The sequence below is a fragment of the Octopus bimaculoides genome, chromosome 18 (genome assembly GCF_046866305.1).
Source record: "Octopus bimaculoides isolate indiv1 chromosome 18, ASM4686630v1, whole genome shotgun sequence".
In the NCBI taxonomy this organism is placed as follows: Eukaryota; Metazoa; Mollusca; class Cephalopoda; order Octopoda; family Octopodidae; genus Octopus; species Octopus bimaculoides.
Window position 1 is genome coordinate 54,422,077 of NC_142945.1, and position 19,323 is coordinate 54,441,399.

The 19,323-nt window shown below is 34.7% G+C and overlaps 1 protein-coding gene across 2 annotated transcripts in view; it reads right to left on the minus strand.

Annotated features, from left to right (window-relative positions):
- Nucleotides 1-8,102: 8,102 nt before the first annotated feature.
- Nucleotides 8,103-19,323, minus strand: part of LOC106874628 (uncharacterized protein CXorf65 homolog) — a 124,681-nt gene continuing 113,460 nt past the window's right edge. For both annotated transcript variants that reach the window (XM_014922423.3, XM_014922424.3), the window contains exons 2-5: nt 15,563-15,649; nt 12,400-12,516; nt 11,141-11,209; nt 8,103-8,452 (exon numbers count right to left, since the gene is read on the minus strand). In XM_014922423.3, coding sequence (XP_014777909.1) covers nt 8,328-8,452; nt 11,141-11,209; nt 12,400-12,516; nt 15,563-15,649 — 398 coding nt within the window. In that variant the 3' untranslated portion in view covers nt 8,103-8,327. The remainder of the gene's footprint in view (nt 8,453-11,140; nt 11,210-12,399; nt 12,517-15,562; nt 15,650-19,323) is intronic.

Here is a 19,323-nt window from a genome sequence, read left to right on the forward strand (position 1 = left end):
TATTTTATTACATAATGGAGACGATATCTGCTGTTGTTGATTCTTGCAGAGAAATGGCTTCTGCAGACGAAATGGGGAAGTAATCAGAAAGGATTTCGCTTTCTTCGTTCGTTATAAATGTTGCAAAATAATCTTTCTTTTTGTATTTCTATATAGATATAGGCGTGTATGTGTGTATATATATATATATATATATATATATATATATATATATATATATATATATATTTATGTGCCTGTGTATGTATATGTATATGTATGTCTATATGTATATGTATATATGTATATGTGTATATGTATATGTATATATGTATATGTATATATGTATATATATATGTATGTGTGTGTGTGTGTGTGTGTGTGTGGATGTACGTATGTACATGTACATACACCTCTTTTTCTTTTTAACTGTTGTTTCTGTGATACTGTTTAGATTTTCGTTGGCAATCCTATGTCAGAGAGGGAGAGAGAAAGAAAGAGAGTTAGAGAGAGAGAGAGAGAGAGAGAGAGAGAGAGTGAGAGCGAGAGAGAGAGAGAGAGAGAGAGAGAGAGAGAATAAAGGTCTTTGCAAACATCAACAAACCCAGAGCCCCTGGAAAACGCAAACTCTGTATGAACTTCTGCACAATAAAATACGGTAGTTTATCATTTTCTCCAATTCAAAATTATTCTCATCCATAAATATACCAACGCAACATTTATTCCTCGATTTATAAATGGTTCAGACTGAATGATGCCATCTTCTGTTTTCCTTTTATTAATTCAATATTTTTTTATTTTAATTATTTATCTACCGATCATACGCCAATATAATAAACCCAACTCAATCACCTGTACTCACCCAAAGAATATTTTTGTAGTTTAGGTTTAGTACTAAGACAATGAGAAACATAAAAGAGCGGAACATGAAGACATTGGCACCAAGGATCAATTTGTGTCATAGAGTTTATAGAAGGGTCATTACCATTAACGGTGATTATGGGCAAATGGTGGATAGGTCCATAGACATCGTTTGAATTACATAAAAGTTCTCGAAAACGTTTTATATTTAGGCGTAAGACTTGCTGTGTGGTTAAGATGTTCGCTTCGAAATCACGTAGGTAAAAGTATACATACATACATAGAATCATACATGCATTCACACACACACACACACACGTATATATATATATATATATATATATATATATATATATGCCTCTGTCTCTGTGTGTGTAAGTTTTTGCGTTTCCTTCAAAACGATTTACCCACTGGCATTGATCTGTTTACGTTGCCGTAACTTATCGGTGCAGGAATAAAAGAAAAGAAAGCACTAAACTTGAAAATTAAGTTTTAAGATAAACTTGATCCAGTAAATCCACAAAACCAATACCTTTACACGGCCTCTATCTAATGATCGAAGCCAGTAAACGTATCAGTCTTGAAGCTACTCAGATCTAATACAAATCGAAGGAACAGAAATCAAACGGTAGTGTTCGTTGTGTAACCAACATTTTTGTCTTAAGTCAGGGACGGAAATATAATTTCTCAGTCTTTTAACTGTTCTGATTTTCTTCATTTCTAGCATCGGGCATCGAGGCCTTGGTTCGGTAGTTCCAAGGTTTAGAAGAGTGTGGAACCACCTCTTAACCAGTATACGTCCCAGGTCTACACTGACTCGGAGTAGTAGTACCATCTAGGGTCTCAGCTATGAGTTAGTAAACATGTCACGGAACTGTCTCTGGAAAGAGGTTACTCACAGACACACCAAAAGATCCTGGGTAGGTGAGTCCCTTCAGCTCTTCAGCTGCTCATATAAGAAACGGTAACTCCTTACAAATCCCGGATCCTGATAGCAACCAGGTTCGTGGCACTTCTTGCACCAGACCAACACAAGTGTGAAGGACAAAAGTGTAAGACTGACTGCACAAACCAAGCCCATTCTAATGCAATTCAATTGTGCAGCTCGTTCGACAAACCAAGACATCAGCATCAACATCCTCACATTTTCTTTGTAATTCCATTGGCAACAGGGAAAGAGGCGACCGATAAAGGTAGCGGATGCTACTGGAAGTCTTCAACTTTGAATCTGCACGCAGACAGTCACAGGGTGATGCTTGCTTTTACGGCTGAATTCCTGAGCTTTCATTGATCGAAGCAATAAGAGGGTTTCTACATCATTCCGAATTGTAGGAATCGTGTTACAACTCCACTTGTTGACATTCGAAAAGATATCCTTAATTTTACTTGAACCGTTCGTGCGTCTAACTTTGTGTGTGTCTATAACGCATCTATCAATGGAAAATGGACAGAAAAGTTTGGAATATTTTTCGTAGTATTTTAAAATTCATTTCTGTTGTAACTGTTAACTGAATAGATTATAGAAAATATGACTTTTAAATTATGCAAATAAAACAAAACAATCGATCCATCATCTGTGAGTAGTTTCTTGGTTTTAGTAAAAATGTTGGCTAAACGAATAATAACGATTACAGCACCAACGATTATAAATTCCGTCATATTCAAAGAATAAAATGGAAGAGTGAGAGAGAGGTGAGAGAGAAATCAAGGCAGAGAGAGTGAACGAAGCATAAAACAAATACTTGCTTCAGGTTGAAAGACTTTCAAACATTTATGATAAATGTCTTTCTTTATATCACAATTAACATGAGACAATTTTCACAAAGTCTTCACGACTAAACCGTCAGAGAAAATTGCTTTTTCATTTTAATAATATGGTTTCGTTGCTGGAAGTATAATGAGAAGGATGCTCATCCAATCAATATCTAACACATATTTCCAGGCAATTTAACAATAAGAAGTTGTCATAACATTTTGTATAATTAGTGCAAGAAACCAGTAATAAAAGTTTGTGTCTCGTGGCAACTGTAGAATGTTCGAGAAGAAGCAAGAAAAATATTTGCCGTTCCAGCAAAGAATCAGGACTGCGTGAAGTGATAATGTGTTAGTCTGCGAGGAATTAGCATAGTTTATTCACTTAATTATCCCCGGTTTTAACATCTGCAAATTATAAACTATCCTTCTAGCTATTGCAATTAACACCTTCCAGTGCTAAGCATGGCTCTAAAAAGCTGCTAAACATAGTTGATCATTGCTTGAGAATTCTAATTAATCACTTCAAGAATGAAGGTTGCTGCAGTTCAACCACTTGTATTTATCTAACTTAACTATAATTGAAAGGGGCAAATTAATGCAGTGTCACAACTGTGACGAGGGCTGTGAAGGAAGTATTATATTATATTCATTATATCTTTATTCTGCTGCTACCAGAAGCTGTTTCAATCTATGCCATTTGTCAGAGCATTATGCAGATGCAACGTATCTCTTCATCACTTGATACGAAAATCACAGCTTCTATTATTTTCTTCGAGAAACTCTATAATCTCAAAAGTGCAAATTAACAAATCACGCAGCTTATTGCTACAATTGCACATTAGCCTTGTTTTCCTCAGAGATAGGACGGTGACCTTCCCAGTGTTAGATGGGGTGAAAAACAGGCTGTTTTGCTTTCCTAAATGAATTACATTTCTCTGACGCGCAAAGGTGGACATTAATTGCATAACAAGCTGCCTTGGAACGCATAGGACGCATATTGGTTCTTATGAATTGTTCATGTCATAAGCCACCGAACACTTCAGAATCAGGGAGCCTTTACGTGGTCGCTCGATTCTGTTAGAAAAATCAGCCAAATACCTACAGTTCATGTAATTTTTATCTTTTACTTGCTCCACTCATTAGAGTGCGGTACAGGGTGTTCAGAAAGTCTCACAGCAGTGAATTTATTCTATTCTGCTCATCACAATGGTGCTACTTCAAGAGTTTTTCGGTGAACGGATTATTTCGAAGGAACTTTGGCCACAAAGATCACCTGATTTAACACCGCCAGACTTTTTTTTCTGGGGAGAAAGTAAAGTATCAGTGTACAAGAATCGCCCGAAGCCGTTAAATACTTACTGCGGAAAGACTTTTTGAACACATTGTATATTTGCGATTGCTTTGACTCATTTAAATTATTTTTCTTCTTACAGAAATATAATTATTGATTGATGAAAATAATTTTACACATATCAATTCAAATTAGCTGTTGGGTGTGGGGTTAGGTAGCGGATCTTTTGAAAATATTATTTCTGCATTTCCTGTTTATTTGTCGTTGATGTTTTCATTTTGAGTTGTTTTTGTTTTTTGTCACATGAAGTTTATGAATCATTTTATTTATTTCCTGTTTCACAATTAATTATCGATTATTGATTTCTAATATATTGATTTATACGCTAACACACACACATATATGTGTATCAATGATATGAGTGAGTGAACAAACGAACGGAAATACCAGCCATTACAACACCAAGCAGAAATTGTGTAGACTGGATATCAGGTTGACTTAGTTCTTCGTGTTACTAAAAGTTTCGTGGACGTGAAAGAGGGCCCATCTCCCCAGACTTTTCGGAGTATATATACATAAATACACGCATATATGCATGAAAGTGAGTGGACAAAAAAAAAAAAGATGCACAAATAACATTCATTGAAAGATAGTTATGTATTTAAGAAACAAGGACGTATTTACAGTTCTATATTTAAGAGATGAGGAATTATGTACATTATTTACATTATTTACATTTGACGGATATTTGTCTTGTTTGTTGTTAATACGTTTCGGCTGGTATACTCTCCAGCCTTCATCAGGGGTCTTGGGGAAATTTCGAACCTGGGTTCTCATTCCTAAGATATTTTTCGCTGTTATTATTATTATTAGTATTAGTATTAGTATTATTATTATTATTATTGACTTAAACAATAATAACGATGATGATGATAATGACGATGATGATGATGATGATGATGATAACAACATCTAAAAATACCTTAGGAATGAGAACGCAGGTTCGAAATTTCTCCAACACACCTGACGAAGATCAGCCAAAACGTTGTGTTAACAACAAACGAGATGAGGACGAATATCCGTGAAATGTAAATATTGTAAATAAAGGAGGTATATGTTGTTGAGATAGATTTTTAGAACCTACGTTTAAACCAATGGGGTGGTGGTATCTTTGAATTTATTGATTTGCTCAGGAAAGAAGATGACAGTCCTACGCGTGGCCTTGGTACTCCCTGTGAAATTTCCACAATCGATGCCGGAGATATAGCACTTGGATTGTGTGATGGATGCCAATGGGTTGAACAGGAAGATATATGCGGGAAGAGAATTGAATCGAGACTAGTAATTGACCGACGTTTCAATTGATCGACGCAGAAATGAGGAACTTGAAGTTATAAAGGAACCGGGACCGAAACCAGACACTACGTGACTCGAACTCTTCCTGCAATCCAAAGCTCTTGATAAAGTTTGGTTTCAAATTTGGCACAATGCCAGCATTTTCGGGGATTGAGGAGGGGACGGATGCGATGTCGATAACATCAACCCCAGCGTTTCACTAGTACTTAATTTATCGACCCGGAAAGGACGAAAGACAGAGTCGATCTCGGCAGGATTTGAACTCGGAATATAAACACGGACGAAATGCTGCTAAGCGTTTTGTCCGGCGTGCTAAAGATTCTACCAGCAGGCCGCCTTAACGTTTGTGAGATCTGTTGCGAAATAGAACTCAAGTTGTTAATATATTGAAACTGATGAAGTTTCTTGTTAGGACTGAACCCAGGCCCTTTGACTTGCGGCCGAATATACATCCTTTATTCAACTGGAATTTCTAACATTAAACTTCTTCGTTGAAACATGAATTCTGTTTTCATGACAACATCGTCGTCGTCATCACATCATCTCCATCATCATCGTCGTCGTCAATAATGCCATCATTATCATCATGAAAGCCATATTTTATGCTCTGTCGCATTCTTTTGCTGCAATTGCCTTGCAGAAAAGAGATATTGTAATTGCCGACTTTCTACTTACATAACATTATATTGTAATCTACCGAATTCTAAGAGAGAGAGAGAGAGAAGAAACACAGAGAGTGGCAAAGAGAGAAAGTTAAAAAGAAGAAGTTGAAGGTTATCGAGGAAGAATCAGCTCTGTAGTTCAATGGTTCTTTCTTTTACTTAAAAAATAAATTTGGCGTCGGCAAGACTTGAACTCAGAACGAGTAGAACCCGAATAAATTTTACAAGGAATATAGCCGAAGGTCTAGCGATTCTGCCAATCGATTGGTCACATGACCCCTTCTCTTTCGCTCTCTCCTCCTCTCTTCTTCTCTCTCTCTCACACGCGCGCGCGCATATATATATATATATATATATATATATATATATATATATATACATAGATATATATATATATACATATATATATATCCATGTACATAACAAACGACGAAACATATACTGAATGTAAAAACGAACAGAAGACAATTCCTTATATATATATATATATATATATATATATACATATATATATATATATATATATATATATATATATATATATATATATATATATATATATATATATATATATAGGGAAAGAGAGAGAGGAAGAGTGAGACAGAAACAGAGAGAGCGACAGACAGAAGAAAGAAAGAAAGAAAAAAAGAAAGAAAGAAAGAAAGAAAGAAAGAAAGAAAGAAAGAAAGAAAGAAAGAAAGAAAGAGGAAGAGAGAGATAAAGAAAGAGAGACACAGAAGGATAGATAATATATACATTTCACATTTAGTATATAAAAGATATATATAAATATATATAGTATACATATAAATAATACATATATATAATATTATATATATATAAATAATACATATATATTATACATATAAATATAATACGTGTGTGTGTGTGTGTGTAATTATTTTTTCATATAGTGTATTCATGGCTCAGCTAATTAATTAGAGTAAAGCAAACAATTAGAATCTGGTGATCCGATGATGAAAACGGAAAGAGATTCCAGGAAATAATAGCATATTGTACACATAACTAAAAACGGGCCTGGTTTAATCCTGTTTGACCTGAGAGCGAGTGTAAAGCGGATTAATATTAATATCACGCTTAGGCTGTTGATCTCTAAATATGTTTGGTCTTTAGCTTGGGATATAAAACTTCACAGCTTGGTTAAGCATGCTTAACAATAGAATTTATCGTTTGATTCATGTACGTCAAATGATAAAACATTGGTCAATAATATCAGGATTGCCTTTAACACCAGTTAACCATCATGGTTCGAGAATAGAAATTTTATGATGGAATATGGAAGAAAATATTGCATGTACAAGCTGTTATTTGTCTCGAAATTTTACTTCCGAACGGCTGGGAAGTAATTTGAAATGTAAACAAAATTATTTTGATGTGCAGATGCGGTAGGCATACAGTTAAAACAAAACAGTTGATCGAAATTCTATATATCGAAAAGCGTTGGCCAAAAAACAAATGATCGAAGTAACCCTTACTCGAATCAACAATTAATACAATTACAGAAAACGCTAAAAAGAAAATACCTTCTCAAAAAGGTTATAATGCCACAATTCTTAAAAATAACTTTTTCTTAAATTATGTAAAGTGATGTCGTTTTTACATAAGCGCTCGTGTTTATGTTTACCGTCGAAGTAAGCCAATACCTTAAAGATTACACCACGTATGTTTTCAGGTGCCCATAACTTGATTCAATAAAGTTATTTTTATTTAATTGTATTAAGTCGATATTGATATTTTGGATATTGATTCAATTTCCGTAGAACGTAGAACCATCTATGATCGTGGTTATAAAGGGACATTAACATAATCTACAGCAATTCTTAGGCAACAAATAGAAACATCAAACGTACACACAGTTAATGGTCCTTCCAAATATAGACACAGGAACAGAAATTTGAGGGGAGGGGTAAGTTGATTACATCGATCCCAGTGCTCAGCTGGTACTTATTTTATCGACTCCAAAAGGATGAAAGGCAATTGGTGGAATTTGAACTCAGAACATAAAGACGGACGAAATTCTGCTAAGCATTTTGTCCGACGTGCTTATGGTTCTGCCATCTATCGCCCCATGAAGAGGAGGAAGAAGAAGAAGAAGAAGAAGAAGAAGAAGAAGAAGAAGAAGAAGAAGAAGAAGAAGAAGAAGAAGAAGAAGAAGAAGAAGAAGAAGAAGAAGAAACTAATGGAACATTGTGTTGTTTCCTTTTATTTCGCCCTGTTTTTCGTATTTCAAATATTTACTATAATTCGCTTAATTGGTCGATTCGAGCTACTGTTCCATCAATCGACTGATTTTTTTTTTAAGTAACTGTTTTCGATCATTTGCAGTTCGATCAAGTGTTTTCGATAAACTGACACCGCACTTCTTTCGGTTAGAGACCTTCATCTTCAAAAGATCCCATCTGCTAACGTTGATTTATGTTTGGTGACGGACTTGATTTCAATTTGCTATTCTTGCCAGACTTTCTTGATTTCCCGCTTACACTTCTTGCTGGTGATTTCGAACTTCCTGACAATCCTTCCAGTTTGTCTGAAAAACAACATCTTTTCGTCGTATTATTGATCAGGATAAAAGTAAAAAAATAGAAATACCTATTAGAGTTAAATTTCTTTGTTGCCATTTGTAATAGCATGGCTCATGCTTTGAACTTTGGCTGATAGGACTCAAAGGTGAAATACTGAAGATATAAATTCGATAGCAATGTTAATGTAGACAAACACGAGGCTAAAGGCCATTTTTCTATTCTCTAGTTCTCATTTGTAAAGACTAGAATCGTAATATTAAATGAAAATGATTGAATAGCATATCGGCTGGATGGTTAATGTCAGCATGATGCGTAGAGCACAGAAATGCTCTCATGTGTAAAAAGTGTCTGTCTTGCAGAATGGAAATAATGGTGTCATGAATTTTGGCAGCGGTAAGTTTAAGATTCTTGCTCTAGAGTGTTGCTATCGAAATCAAACGGCAGTTGAAAGTATAAAGGTTTCTAGAATCGTGCAACGTAACAACTATTATCTAATCCAGGTTGACGTTGATCGAACAAACATCGTGTGTTCTTAGAAGTAAACACTGTGTTATCAAATGTCACATTATCGTTTGCTTCTTAAGACTCTAGAATGTTGTTTGATGGAGATCGGGCTGCTCTTTCTAATGGATATAACGATTACAAACAGCATTTGTGATGATTTTATAGAAATGAGATACAATCTGAAGGCTATTGTTATCAAACTAACTGCGTTTGTGTATTTATAAAGTTATACACAAAATGTGTTTGAAAAGGAGTTAAATTCCTGTTATTACATGGCAAATCTGTTTTGTCGACAACGCTATGCTTCTTCGGAGCCTCTGCAGAGGAAAGATTTGCTCTATGAAACCGAGACGTGAACACTGGAGAGAGAGTTTCGCGATGGTAAGTATAACAGGTTTCTCAAGATGGTTAAAAGCATCTTATGATGGTTCAAAGCATATGACCAATGAAGGAAATTACGGACACATTCTGACCACCACAAATTTTACTGAGTCCTGCTATCGAACTGAGCACCAGGCCGAATGAGATTTTAATATTTTGGAGACTTTGTCACGGTCGACATAGCCTTTCATCCTTTTGGGGTCGATTAACTAAATACCAGTAGAAAACTGAGAGTCGGTGTAATCCGACTTAGACCCCCACCCCTACCCGCCTGTGCTTTAAATGACATTTGACTCTTATTTGTAGCATATTGGACGACCACACAGAGGCTCCCCGAGTAACAAAATTCTGCAGCTGCACATATGTGTGGGTGGGTGAGTGTGGGTGTGTTTCCACCTGCTGCATAACTGGTGTTCCTTCGTTATCGTCCCCCTAACTTAGCAATTCAGTAAAAGAGACCGTTAGAATTAGTAGCAGTGTTTTAAAAATTAAATACTGGGGTCGATTTGTTCGACTAAAACACGTCAAGGCAGTGCCCCAGCTTGGCCGTGGTCCAATAATTAGAGCAAATAAAAGATAAAGGAATAATATAGCAGAATACGATCTCGCAACCACGTGGCCGACACTCCGGCTCTTGTTTATCAACTGAGAAAATCTAAATTAAAGTTGAACATCTTTTGCAAGCAATCACCATTTCCGGGAACGGCTTTCATCTTTTCTCTTTTCTTTCTTCTTATCTTTGAAGAGAAGAATTACGTCTAACTTTTGATAAGTTCAGTCAATATTTCACCAACGAACATAAAAGAGCGAAGATATCCAGTATAGTTTTGCAACCCACTTTTTGGTTTTTAATCAAATCTAATTCATTCCACGTACGAAACTAATTCCCCAGAGAAAGGAACAACACAGCATTCAATCCTCGTTATGTATTTGTGGCCTTAGTCTAAGTAAAATACTATTAATGTAGCAGCTGTAGAGCGATGGAAATAACTTATTTTTAAATGGATTCGGTTGTTCAGCTCTGATTCCATTATTTTTTTCAAACTGCTTCGCTTATTGTATTAATGCAACTAAACGCGATTTGAAGAGCAGAGCTTTTCCATTTGCGTCCAATTCTAACAAAGATATAAAACACTGCTTCAGTCAGGTAAATATATATATTTTTTAAATCTTTTACTTGTTTTCACTCATTAGACTACGCCCATGCTGGGGCACCGTCGAAAAGAATTTTTGGTTGAATGAATCGCTTCCACTACTTTTTAAAAATATTTTTAAGCATGCTACTTATTCTAACGGTTCCTTATGCCGAACCGCTAAATCACGGGGACGTAAACACACCAACACCGGTTGTCAAGCAGTAGTGAGGGCAACCACATACACGACGGTCTTCTTTCAGTTTCTATCTACCAAATCTACTGACAAGGCTTTGGTCAGCCCGAGGTTGTAGTAGTAGACTCTTGCTCCAGAAGGCACAAAGTAGGACTGAACCAGGAACCCTGTGGTTGGTAAGCAAGCTTCTTATCACACAGCCACGCCTGCGCCTATATTTGTTCATATGTCTTAAATGCTTCACAGGATTTCTGTTTTTAGCTACGGCCATGCTAGAGCATCGCCACCAAGATCTTTTTGGTACGATCGTACTTATCCCAGTATTGATCATTGTACTCGATTTATCGATCTGTGTTCCTCATATACATTGGAATTTAATACTTTAAGTGATGTCGTTTGAGAGAGTGATTGAGTAAAGAGAGTATTTCAAAAATAAATAAATGACAAAATGATTCCACAAGTGGGAAGGAAATACCTACTGTAAAGTTCAGGGTGGATTTTCTCTAGATTTTCCAATAATGAAATATATTTGATATTCCCATTGTCACCTGAAATAGGTAAATTATACCACTCGTTGCTACGTCTATACAACTGTTTAATATATCTTGAGAAATAAATAACAATAAATACCAAAAGTAATTGATATGGAAAATGACTGATCCAAATTATTATCGTTGAAGTTAGTCTACATTAAATTTGATTATGCATGAATGATGTCTTCTAGACATTTGTTAATTGGACTACAAATTATTTTAGTTTCTTCCTTATAACAAAAAAAAATTGTCATAATTAAAAGTAAAATAAATATTTTTTTTTTTTAAAGAATAACTGTCTTGTTTAACTTTTTACATACATTTTATTCATGCTAGGATGATTGCAATATTTCTCGGAAATTTAGGCATGATTTTAGTGTTAAAGTTCTATCTCTGTGTATTGTTTTGTTTAACACAAGGTCAGACATGATCGATCACACAAATAAACAAAAGTACTCCACTGATGATCTCTCTCTCTCTCTCTCTCTCTCTTGCTTTGGGACAATAAGACAGCGAATGCTTTAGGACTGACTATATGACACTGTTATTCTTGGCAGTTTGCAGGATGGTGCTGCAGAGACGATCTGTTATTGATTTGTTCTTTGAGAATTTTTCTTTCAGCCTCTCCATCAATTCCTATGTGAATCTTTTACCTTTAGTGTTCGACTTCTTTCAGTCATTGGACTACGGCCATGCTGCCGCACTGGTACTATTTTATCGACCCAGAAAGATAAAAGGCAAATTTGATCTCCGCAGGAAGTGAACAAGGGCAAAGAGAGAACCAATACCACAATGTCTTCTATCCAACTCTCTACTGACTCAGGTAACCCACTGTCGATATAAGCAAATGAAGGCGGCGGTGAGATGGCAGAGTCGTCAGCACACCGGGAAAATAGCCGCATTTAAATTCCACTCAGGTCGACTTTGCCTTTCATCATTTTCTCGGAGGCGATAAAATAGCCTTGTGTCTGAAATCGAAATGCACAAGTGAAATAATACACTTCGCTTGAGTGTTCAACACAGTTGCTAGTCCGCTGTAAGAATGGCTGAACTCCTGATTATGTGGTCAGCTGGTCAGGCTATTAAGGTTCCAGTAATCATAGCTCAGAGAAATAACTAGCTGTAGAATATAAACTACAGACACATGCACTGTCTCCCAACGAAAGCCAATCATTATACAAGCTATGCATAAAGATTTATCTTACGTTCCACAGATAGAAGAACGTAGGTTTCGCCCACGTTAATAACTTCATTTGCATACCATCGCTGAGAAGAAGACAAGTTTAATATGTTTCCAGAAAAATCCATCAGATCGATTTCAACTGGAAAGAGAGAGAATAAAATATCCTTCGATGAGTGTCAGGATGACAGAAAAAAAGAAAAGAATCACTAAAATGTTGATATGTGAAGTGCGTTTGATATGAAAATTAGACATAATGAGATGATGAAATGCTGCATGTTATAGATAGGAACTAGAAAAAAATGGTCGGCACAAGATTGTTAACAGAAGATCTCGTCAATTTATAGAAGTAAACTGTACACAAATATGAAGATAATTTTAGGCAATATATTATAGATATACATATATGTATGCCTGCCTGTGCAAGTATATATGGTCTATATATATGTGTGTGTGTGTGTGTGTGTGTGTGTGTGTGCGCACATATACTTTTTCATATATGAATGTATGTATGCGCGTGTATATATATATATATATCTATATATATATATATAGAGAGAGAGAGAGAATGAGCGCATAAGTGTCTATATATGCATGCATACGCATATAGACATATATATATATAAATACATACATACATATATATATATATTTATATATATATATATTATTAATACATTGCATGTGCTAGATCCACGCGGTCGTTTATATATTCCTTTTCTCTGTGCTTTTTTGAATTGATTATATATATATATATATATATATATATATATATATATATACGCACATACATACATACATACATACATACATACATACATCATCTTCAATGATCTGTCCTTGCTTTTTCCTGTTCTTTTTTTGTATCGTCCAACTGTCCGGATGTTTTGTAGTCGTCTATTACGTTCTTGTTTCATTTTTTCTTTTATCCATGCTTATCATAATGCGCAACACGGAAAAACGCCTGCGGGCAGCATGCGACGGGTTTCTTTCCGTTCCCGTCTGTTAAATCTGCTCACAAGGTTTCGGTCGACCCGAGTCTATAGTAGAAGACACTTCCCCAAGATATCACACATTGGAACTGAACCCGAAACCATGTGGTTGAAAAGCAAGCTTCTTACCACACAGCCATATATAATTGTATTTCCAATTCCTTACTATTCTTAAAAACCATCGGTATGTCTTCCTTCTCTCTCTCTCTCTCTCTCTCTCTCTCTCTCTCTCTCTCTCTCTCTCTCTCTCTCTCTCTCTCTCTCTCTCTCTCTCTCTCTCGCTCTCTCTCTCTTCTTTCTCTCTCTCTCACTCTCTCTCTCTATGCTTCCCTCGTCCTGTCTTTAAATCATAAAGGATTCAAATGAGTTCCAGATTCAGGATATTAAAATAGCAAGGGAAATACCTTCTCGCTCTCTCTTTCTCTTTCTCTGTCTCTCTCTCACACATACACTTTCCCTTCTTTTGTTTTCTCCTATCTTTCTCTCTGGATACGATATTAGTCCCACGTCACATCGGTAACATTTCCAAAAGACCTGATACGTATTCCTGACATTTAGACAAACTAAATGACAAACTAAATGACTAAATATCATATTTATAGATTATTACTACAGTTGTTTAGATTCCAGTAAGATTGTATTATATCTCTCAATACACAACAGATTGGATTTCCATATATACACCTATATATATATATATATATATATATATATATATATATATATATATATATACACACACCTATATATATATATTTACATACATACATACATAAACACATATACATACGTGCGTACATACACACATGCATTTATACATTTATATATATACATATGTGTATATTTATGTATATATAATGAAGATGGAATGATGTAATTGAGCCACAAAACAACAAAATATTGAACTTAGAGAATAAAAGACAGTAGATTTGACATTTGAATATATCATTCAGGCCAACCTGATGCCGAGATGCTGACCATAAAGATATTTTTAATATATTTTAATGTAGAAGTACTCTACAATGTCCAGTGCAAGAATATACGTCCTTCACAGGCAAGGGGTTGCAAATAAGCCACTACGCCATTGTAAAGATGGTATTAATATAGCCACGTAATGGAATTTCCAAACATATTCTATAATGAATATTCAAGTAAAATATTGGTTACTGGCAGAAAAAGAAGAATATTGTACTAAAGTGTTGTATGATATTTATTTAGTTATATCCTGAGTTGATCTGAATAAGTAAATATGCACCAGTAATGTGTTGAGCGATGGGCTACTCGACCTGAAGAAAATTCTAACTGGGCCCCACCTGTAAGGTCATGTGCTGTTAACCTTCATATGAAATCACTATGTCACACCCATGTGGTCGCAATGCATGTGCCTGCTGTACCCTTATCAGACAGGTAGTCATGATGGGTATGCTGGGCTTTGTATATTAGTACCCCAGTGTCACTTTGATGGCATGCACTGCTCTCTCACTCAATAATAATAATAATAATAATAATAATAATAATAATAATAATAATAATAATAATAATGATAATGATAATAATACAACATCATTTACTTTCTATGCCGCCATGGGTTAAATGATTCAAAAGGATCTGACAGGCTGGATGAGCTTGGTTTACTCCAATGGATCAGTTTCCACATGGTTTCTACAACTGGATGCCTTTCCTCTTCCAAACCCCAACTTGGTACTTTATTTTATCAACTCCAGAAAGATAAACCACATATCTGACCTCAGTAGAATTTGAACTCGGAATGCAGTGATCCAATAAATGCCATCAAGCAATTTTACCTGAGGCCCTTGCAACTCCACCAATCTGTTATGTATATAGTGTAGAGTAATAGTTTTAAATGCTTTGAGTTCAACTCCTACAGTTGTTAGTATTTGCCTTTCATCTTTCCATATGTCAACAACATAAGTCTCAATCCTACGCCTCTGCCCCCTGGCATCCAACTGAAATTGCTGCAGGTTGCACTTATGCTACATAGCATTGTTTCTTTGGAACCTTCTCTCTACTTATGCTGCTAATGTACTCTGCCTAGAGATATCCAAAGTTACAACTTTCCCTTTATTATCTCCAGCATTTTAGATGCTTGTTATTCGGTGATGGCTTGAATACATTCAACAAATAATGGATCCTTTCGGCACATGTTTGTAATAAACACTATGGAGATATACTTACGGGTTTTGTCATATTTACATTTCATTTTTAACCACTCTGTAAATATAAGCATTCTACAGTTTGGGTTGAGAATAGTATGTTGGTTGTCTACAAAAGAGAGATTAAAAAAAAGGAAAAAAACAAACAAAAGGAAGAACATATTTGGCATGGTGGGAACGCAAAAGCATAGAAGCTGTTAAAAGAATTTTAGCGCTTAAAATGATAAAACCAATCCTTTTGTGACCATACTCACAAAACATTGAATTCAGTATTGTAACTGAATGACACTTTCAATCAGTCCATTTTCAAGTTGTGCCATGTTTTTATTCTATAGAACGAGGATCAATGAAAGGACATTCAGCACCCTACGCACACCCCACCATGTGCACCACTTTTCCAAATTTCTTCTGCAATTTCTTCCAAACATTATCACTTTTTACCAATTCAAAAAAAACCATTATCTTCGCTTAACATCCATTTTCCCAGCCTGCATGGATCCCCAGCAGAGTTTTGAGACAGATTTTCTAGGCTCGAATGTCCTTTGTGTTGCCAACTGCCCACTGTTTTCAAACAGGATGATGGGCAGACATATTGTTCACACATTCGAAAATGAGAACCTCAATTGTAGGACAGTGGTAGACACTTACAATCATCACATTATATCAGGAAATGGGTGCACACAATCACACGCCCACACACACCACACACACACACACACACACACATATATATATATATATATACATATATATATATATATATATATATATATATATATATATATATATATATATATATATATATATACAACAGGCTTCTTTCAGTTTCCATCTACCAAATCCACTCACAAGTCTTTGGTCAGCCTGAGGTTATAGTAGAAGACACTTGCCCAAGGTACCATGCAGTGGGACTGAACCCGGAACAATGTTTATATATATTAACAAACATATATTCAATATAGTATGTTACATAAATGAGAATGTATTTCCCTTCTTACATTACAATATAACAAAATAGCTTTACTCTGCATCATATATTGAGTACTTTTACTGTCATTCATAAAATTAGAAAAACAAAAATCTCCAAACATTTCACAACTTGAAAGTAGTACATGTTATGAATATGATGGATGATAGATGATGCCAAAAGCCCCAAAGGAATTTCATCATACTGAGATCACAAACTGAACAGAGACTCTGTCAATGTTTACCCCTCCCCTTTATTATTCAAGTCCATAAAGGTATTTCGTATTGGAAATTGTGAATAGTTGGGAAACCCAGCAAGTTATTTCCCATTACTAGAATTCAATACGAAGATGGATCTGCAGTGGATACCACTGACACCCAATGTATATGGCTCAGAGCAGATTCTTAAATACACAGCATAATGATGATGATGATGATGATGATGATGATGATGATGATATACATATATATATATATATATATATATATATATATATATATACATAAATGCATGTGTATATAAATATATATAAATATATATATATATAAATATTTATAAATATGCATATATGTATGTATATGTATATAAATATGCATATATGTTTGTGTATATATGTATGTATGTGCATGCACATATATACACATACATACATGTATGTGTATATATATATATATATATATATATATATATGCATATATATATATATATATATATATATATATATATATATATATATATATATATAAATATATATGCATACTTGTTCATGTTCTTGTGTCTGTATATATAAACATATATATATATATATATATATATATATTTATATATATATATATATATATATACATATATATACATACATATGCATATATACATCAGAAAGATAGAATTTTTTATATACACATATATAAAATATATATTATAAATATATATATGTATGTTTGCATGTATAAGTATATAACACACACACACACACACACACACACATATATATATATATAAGTATGTAGGTATGCATAAGTATATATTATATATTTATATATATATAGATATATATATATAAGTATATATTATATGTATGTATGTAAGTATATATTATATATGTGCGTGTGTGCGTGTATGTATATGTATATTTATCATTAACCATGTTAACAGATATAAATTTGAACACGAACATGAAGAGATAATGATAAATTCTTCCTAACTAAATTGGTCATGCCATCTTCTATCTATAAATCAAAATTCCAATATTTAACAGAGTCAGGGAACCCAGCCACATGGTTTTCCGTTTCCTTTTTTTTTACATTGCATCTGCCAATTCTGAAGAATAATATGACTGCAATTATGACAATACCCAGTGAAGGTGTCCCTACCTGGTCACATATTGTGCTAGAAATAGCAGACAAACATGCAACAGATAAAACATAACAATGAAACTGAACAAACTCTTGCCTCCCAAAATTCCCCTCGTGGGGCCTAATCTTACAGTGAGACTAAATGCATACCTATATGGTTATCTATCTTTATTCATAATTCCTGTTGTGATTGGTAATTGTATAATTCCTATCTGGCTTCCCAACAGTGTGGCATTATAGCCGAGTGGCAGCATTATTAGAGCAGTGGCAAACATGCCTGGCAGTACTTGTTTGGCTGATGATGTTCCAAGTTCAAATCTCACTGAGGTCAACTTTGACTTTCTCCTCTCCAGATTTGGCAAAATAAAGAACCAATGAAGAACTGGAATCGATGTAATTAACTAATACTCCGCCCACTTATTAGCCTTGTGCCTAAATCACAAACAATTATGACCTCCCCCACCATCTTCTGCTGATTAATAAACCTGCTTTTTTCTTTGTTTCTTTGATGAGGTAGTTATGGGGGGGGTGAGGGTTATTCTTGGTAATTTGATTTTATACTTTTAATGTTGTTTTTTTCTCTTTCTTCTTGTAAAAATATGTTGTTAATAAAAACAAAGCTTAACATTATGTAAGTGAATTATTGTATCTCAGCACAATCATGTTTGCATGTTTTTCTAGTATTTTCCCTCAACTAAAACACAGCATATTCTGGAGACGAGGTGTACTCGGCTTGAACAACTGCCAAGAAACATTCAACAAATCAGATCACTGCTCACATTGAGCTGCCAAAACAAGCCCTCTTGGGGCCTATTCGCAATGCAAAATTAATTATATACAGATATCATATATTATTCACAGATATTCGACATGAAAGCACATAGTTTCAAGTTCAATAAGTGCAAACATTACTGTGTGGGGTAGAAGGTTGCTTTTTAACCACATCATTTCCGGTTCAATCCCATGGCATGGCACTTTGAGAAAGGGTCTTCTCTTCTTGTAAAGCCTCAGGCAGATCAAAGATTTGAGGGTGGAATTGTTAGATGGAAACTAAAAGGAGATCACACACACAAGTATGTATGTATGTATGTATGAATATGTATGTGTGTGTGTGAGTGTTAGTTTTAAATAAGCATTACACTCATAAGAGTTGTGCCATTCATTTCTAATATTCTGTGGAAATATATCTGGTAATGGTAAAATATTACCTTGTTTGGAAATCAACGAGGGTTGGGAACAGGAAGGGCATCCAGCTATAAAAAAAATTACCTTAATAAATTCTGTCCATTGGAACAATGCATGTTAAAATGGTGATGATGATGGTGATGATAATGGTAATGGGGGGGGTATCTGTTTATTTCCTAACGTTCCTTTCTATTGATAGGCATAGGCTCGAAACATAAAAGACTTTCTGACATTCCCAAGTGTCAAACTAATACACCTGCTTGTTGTTTGTACACC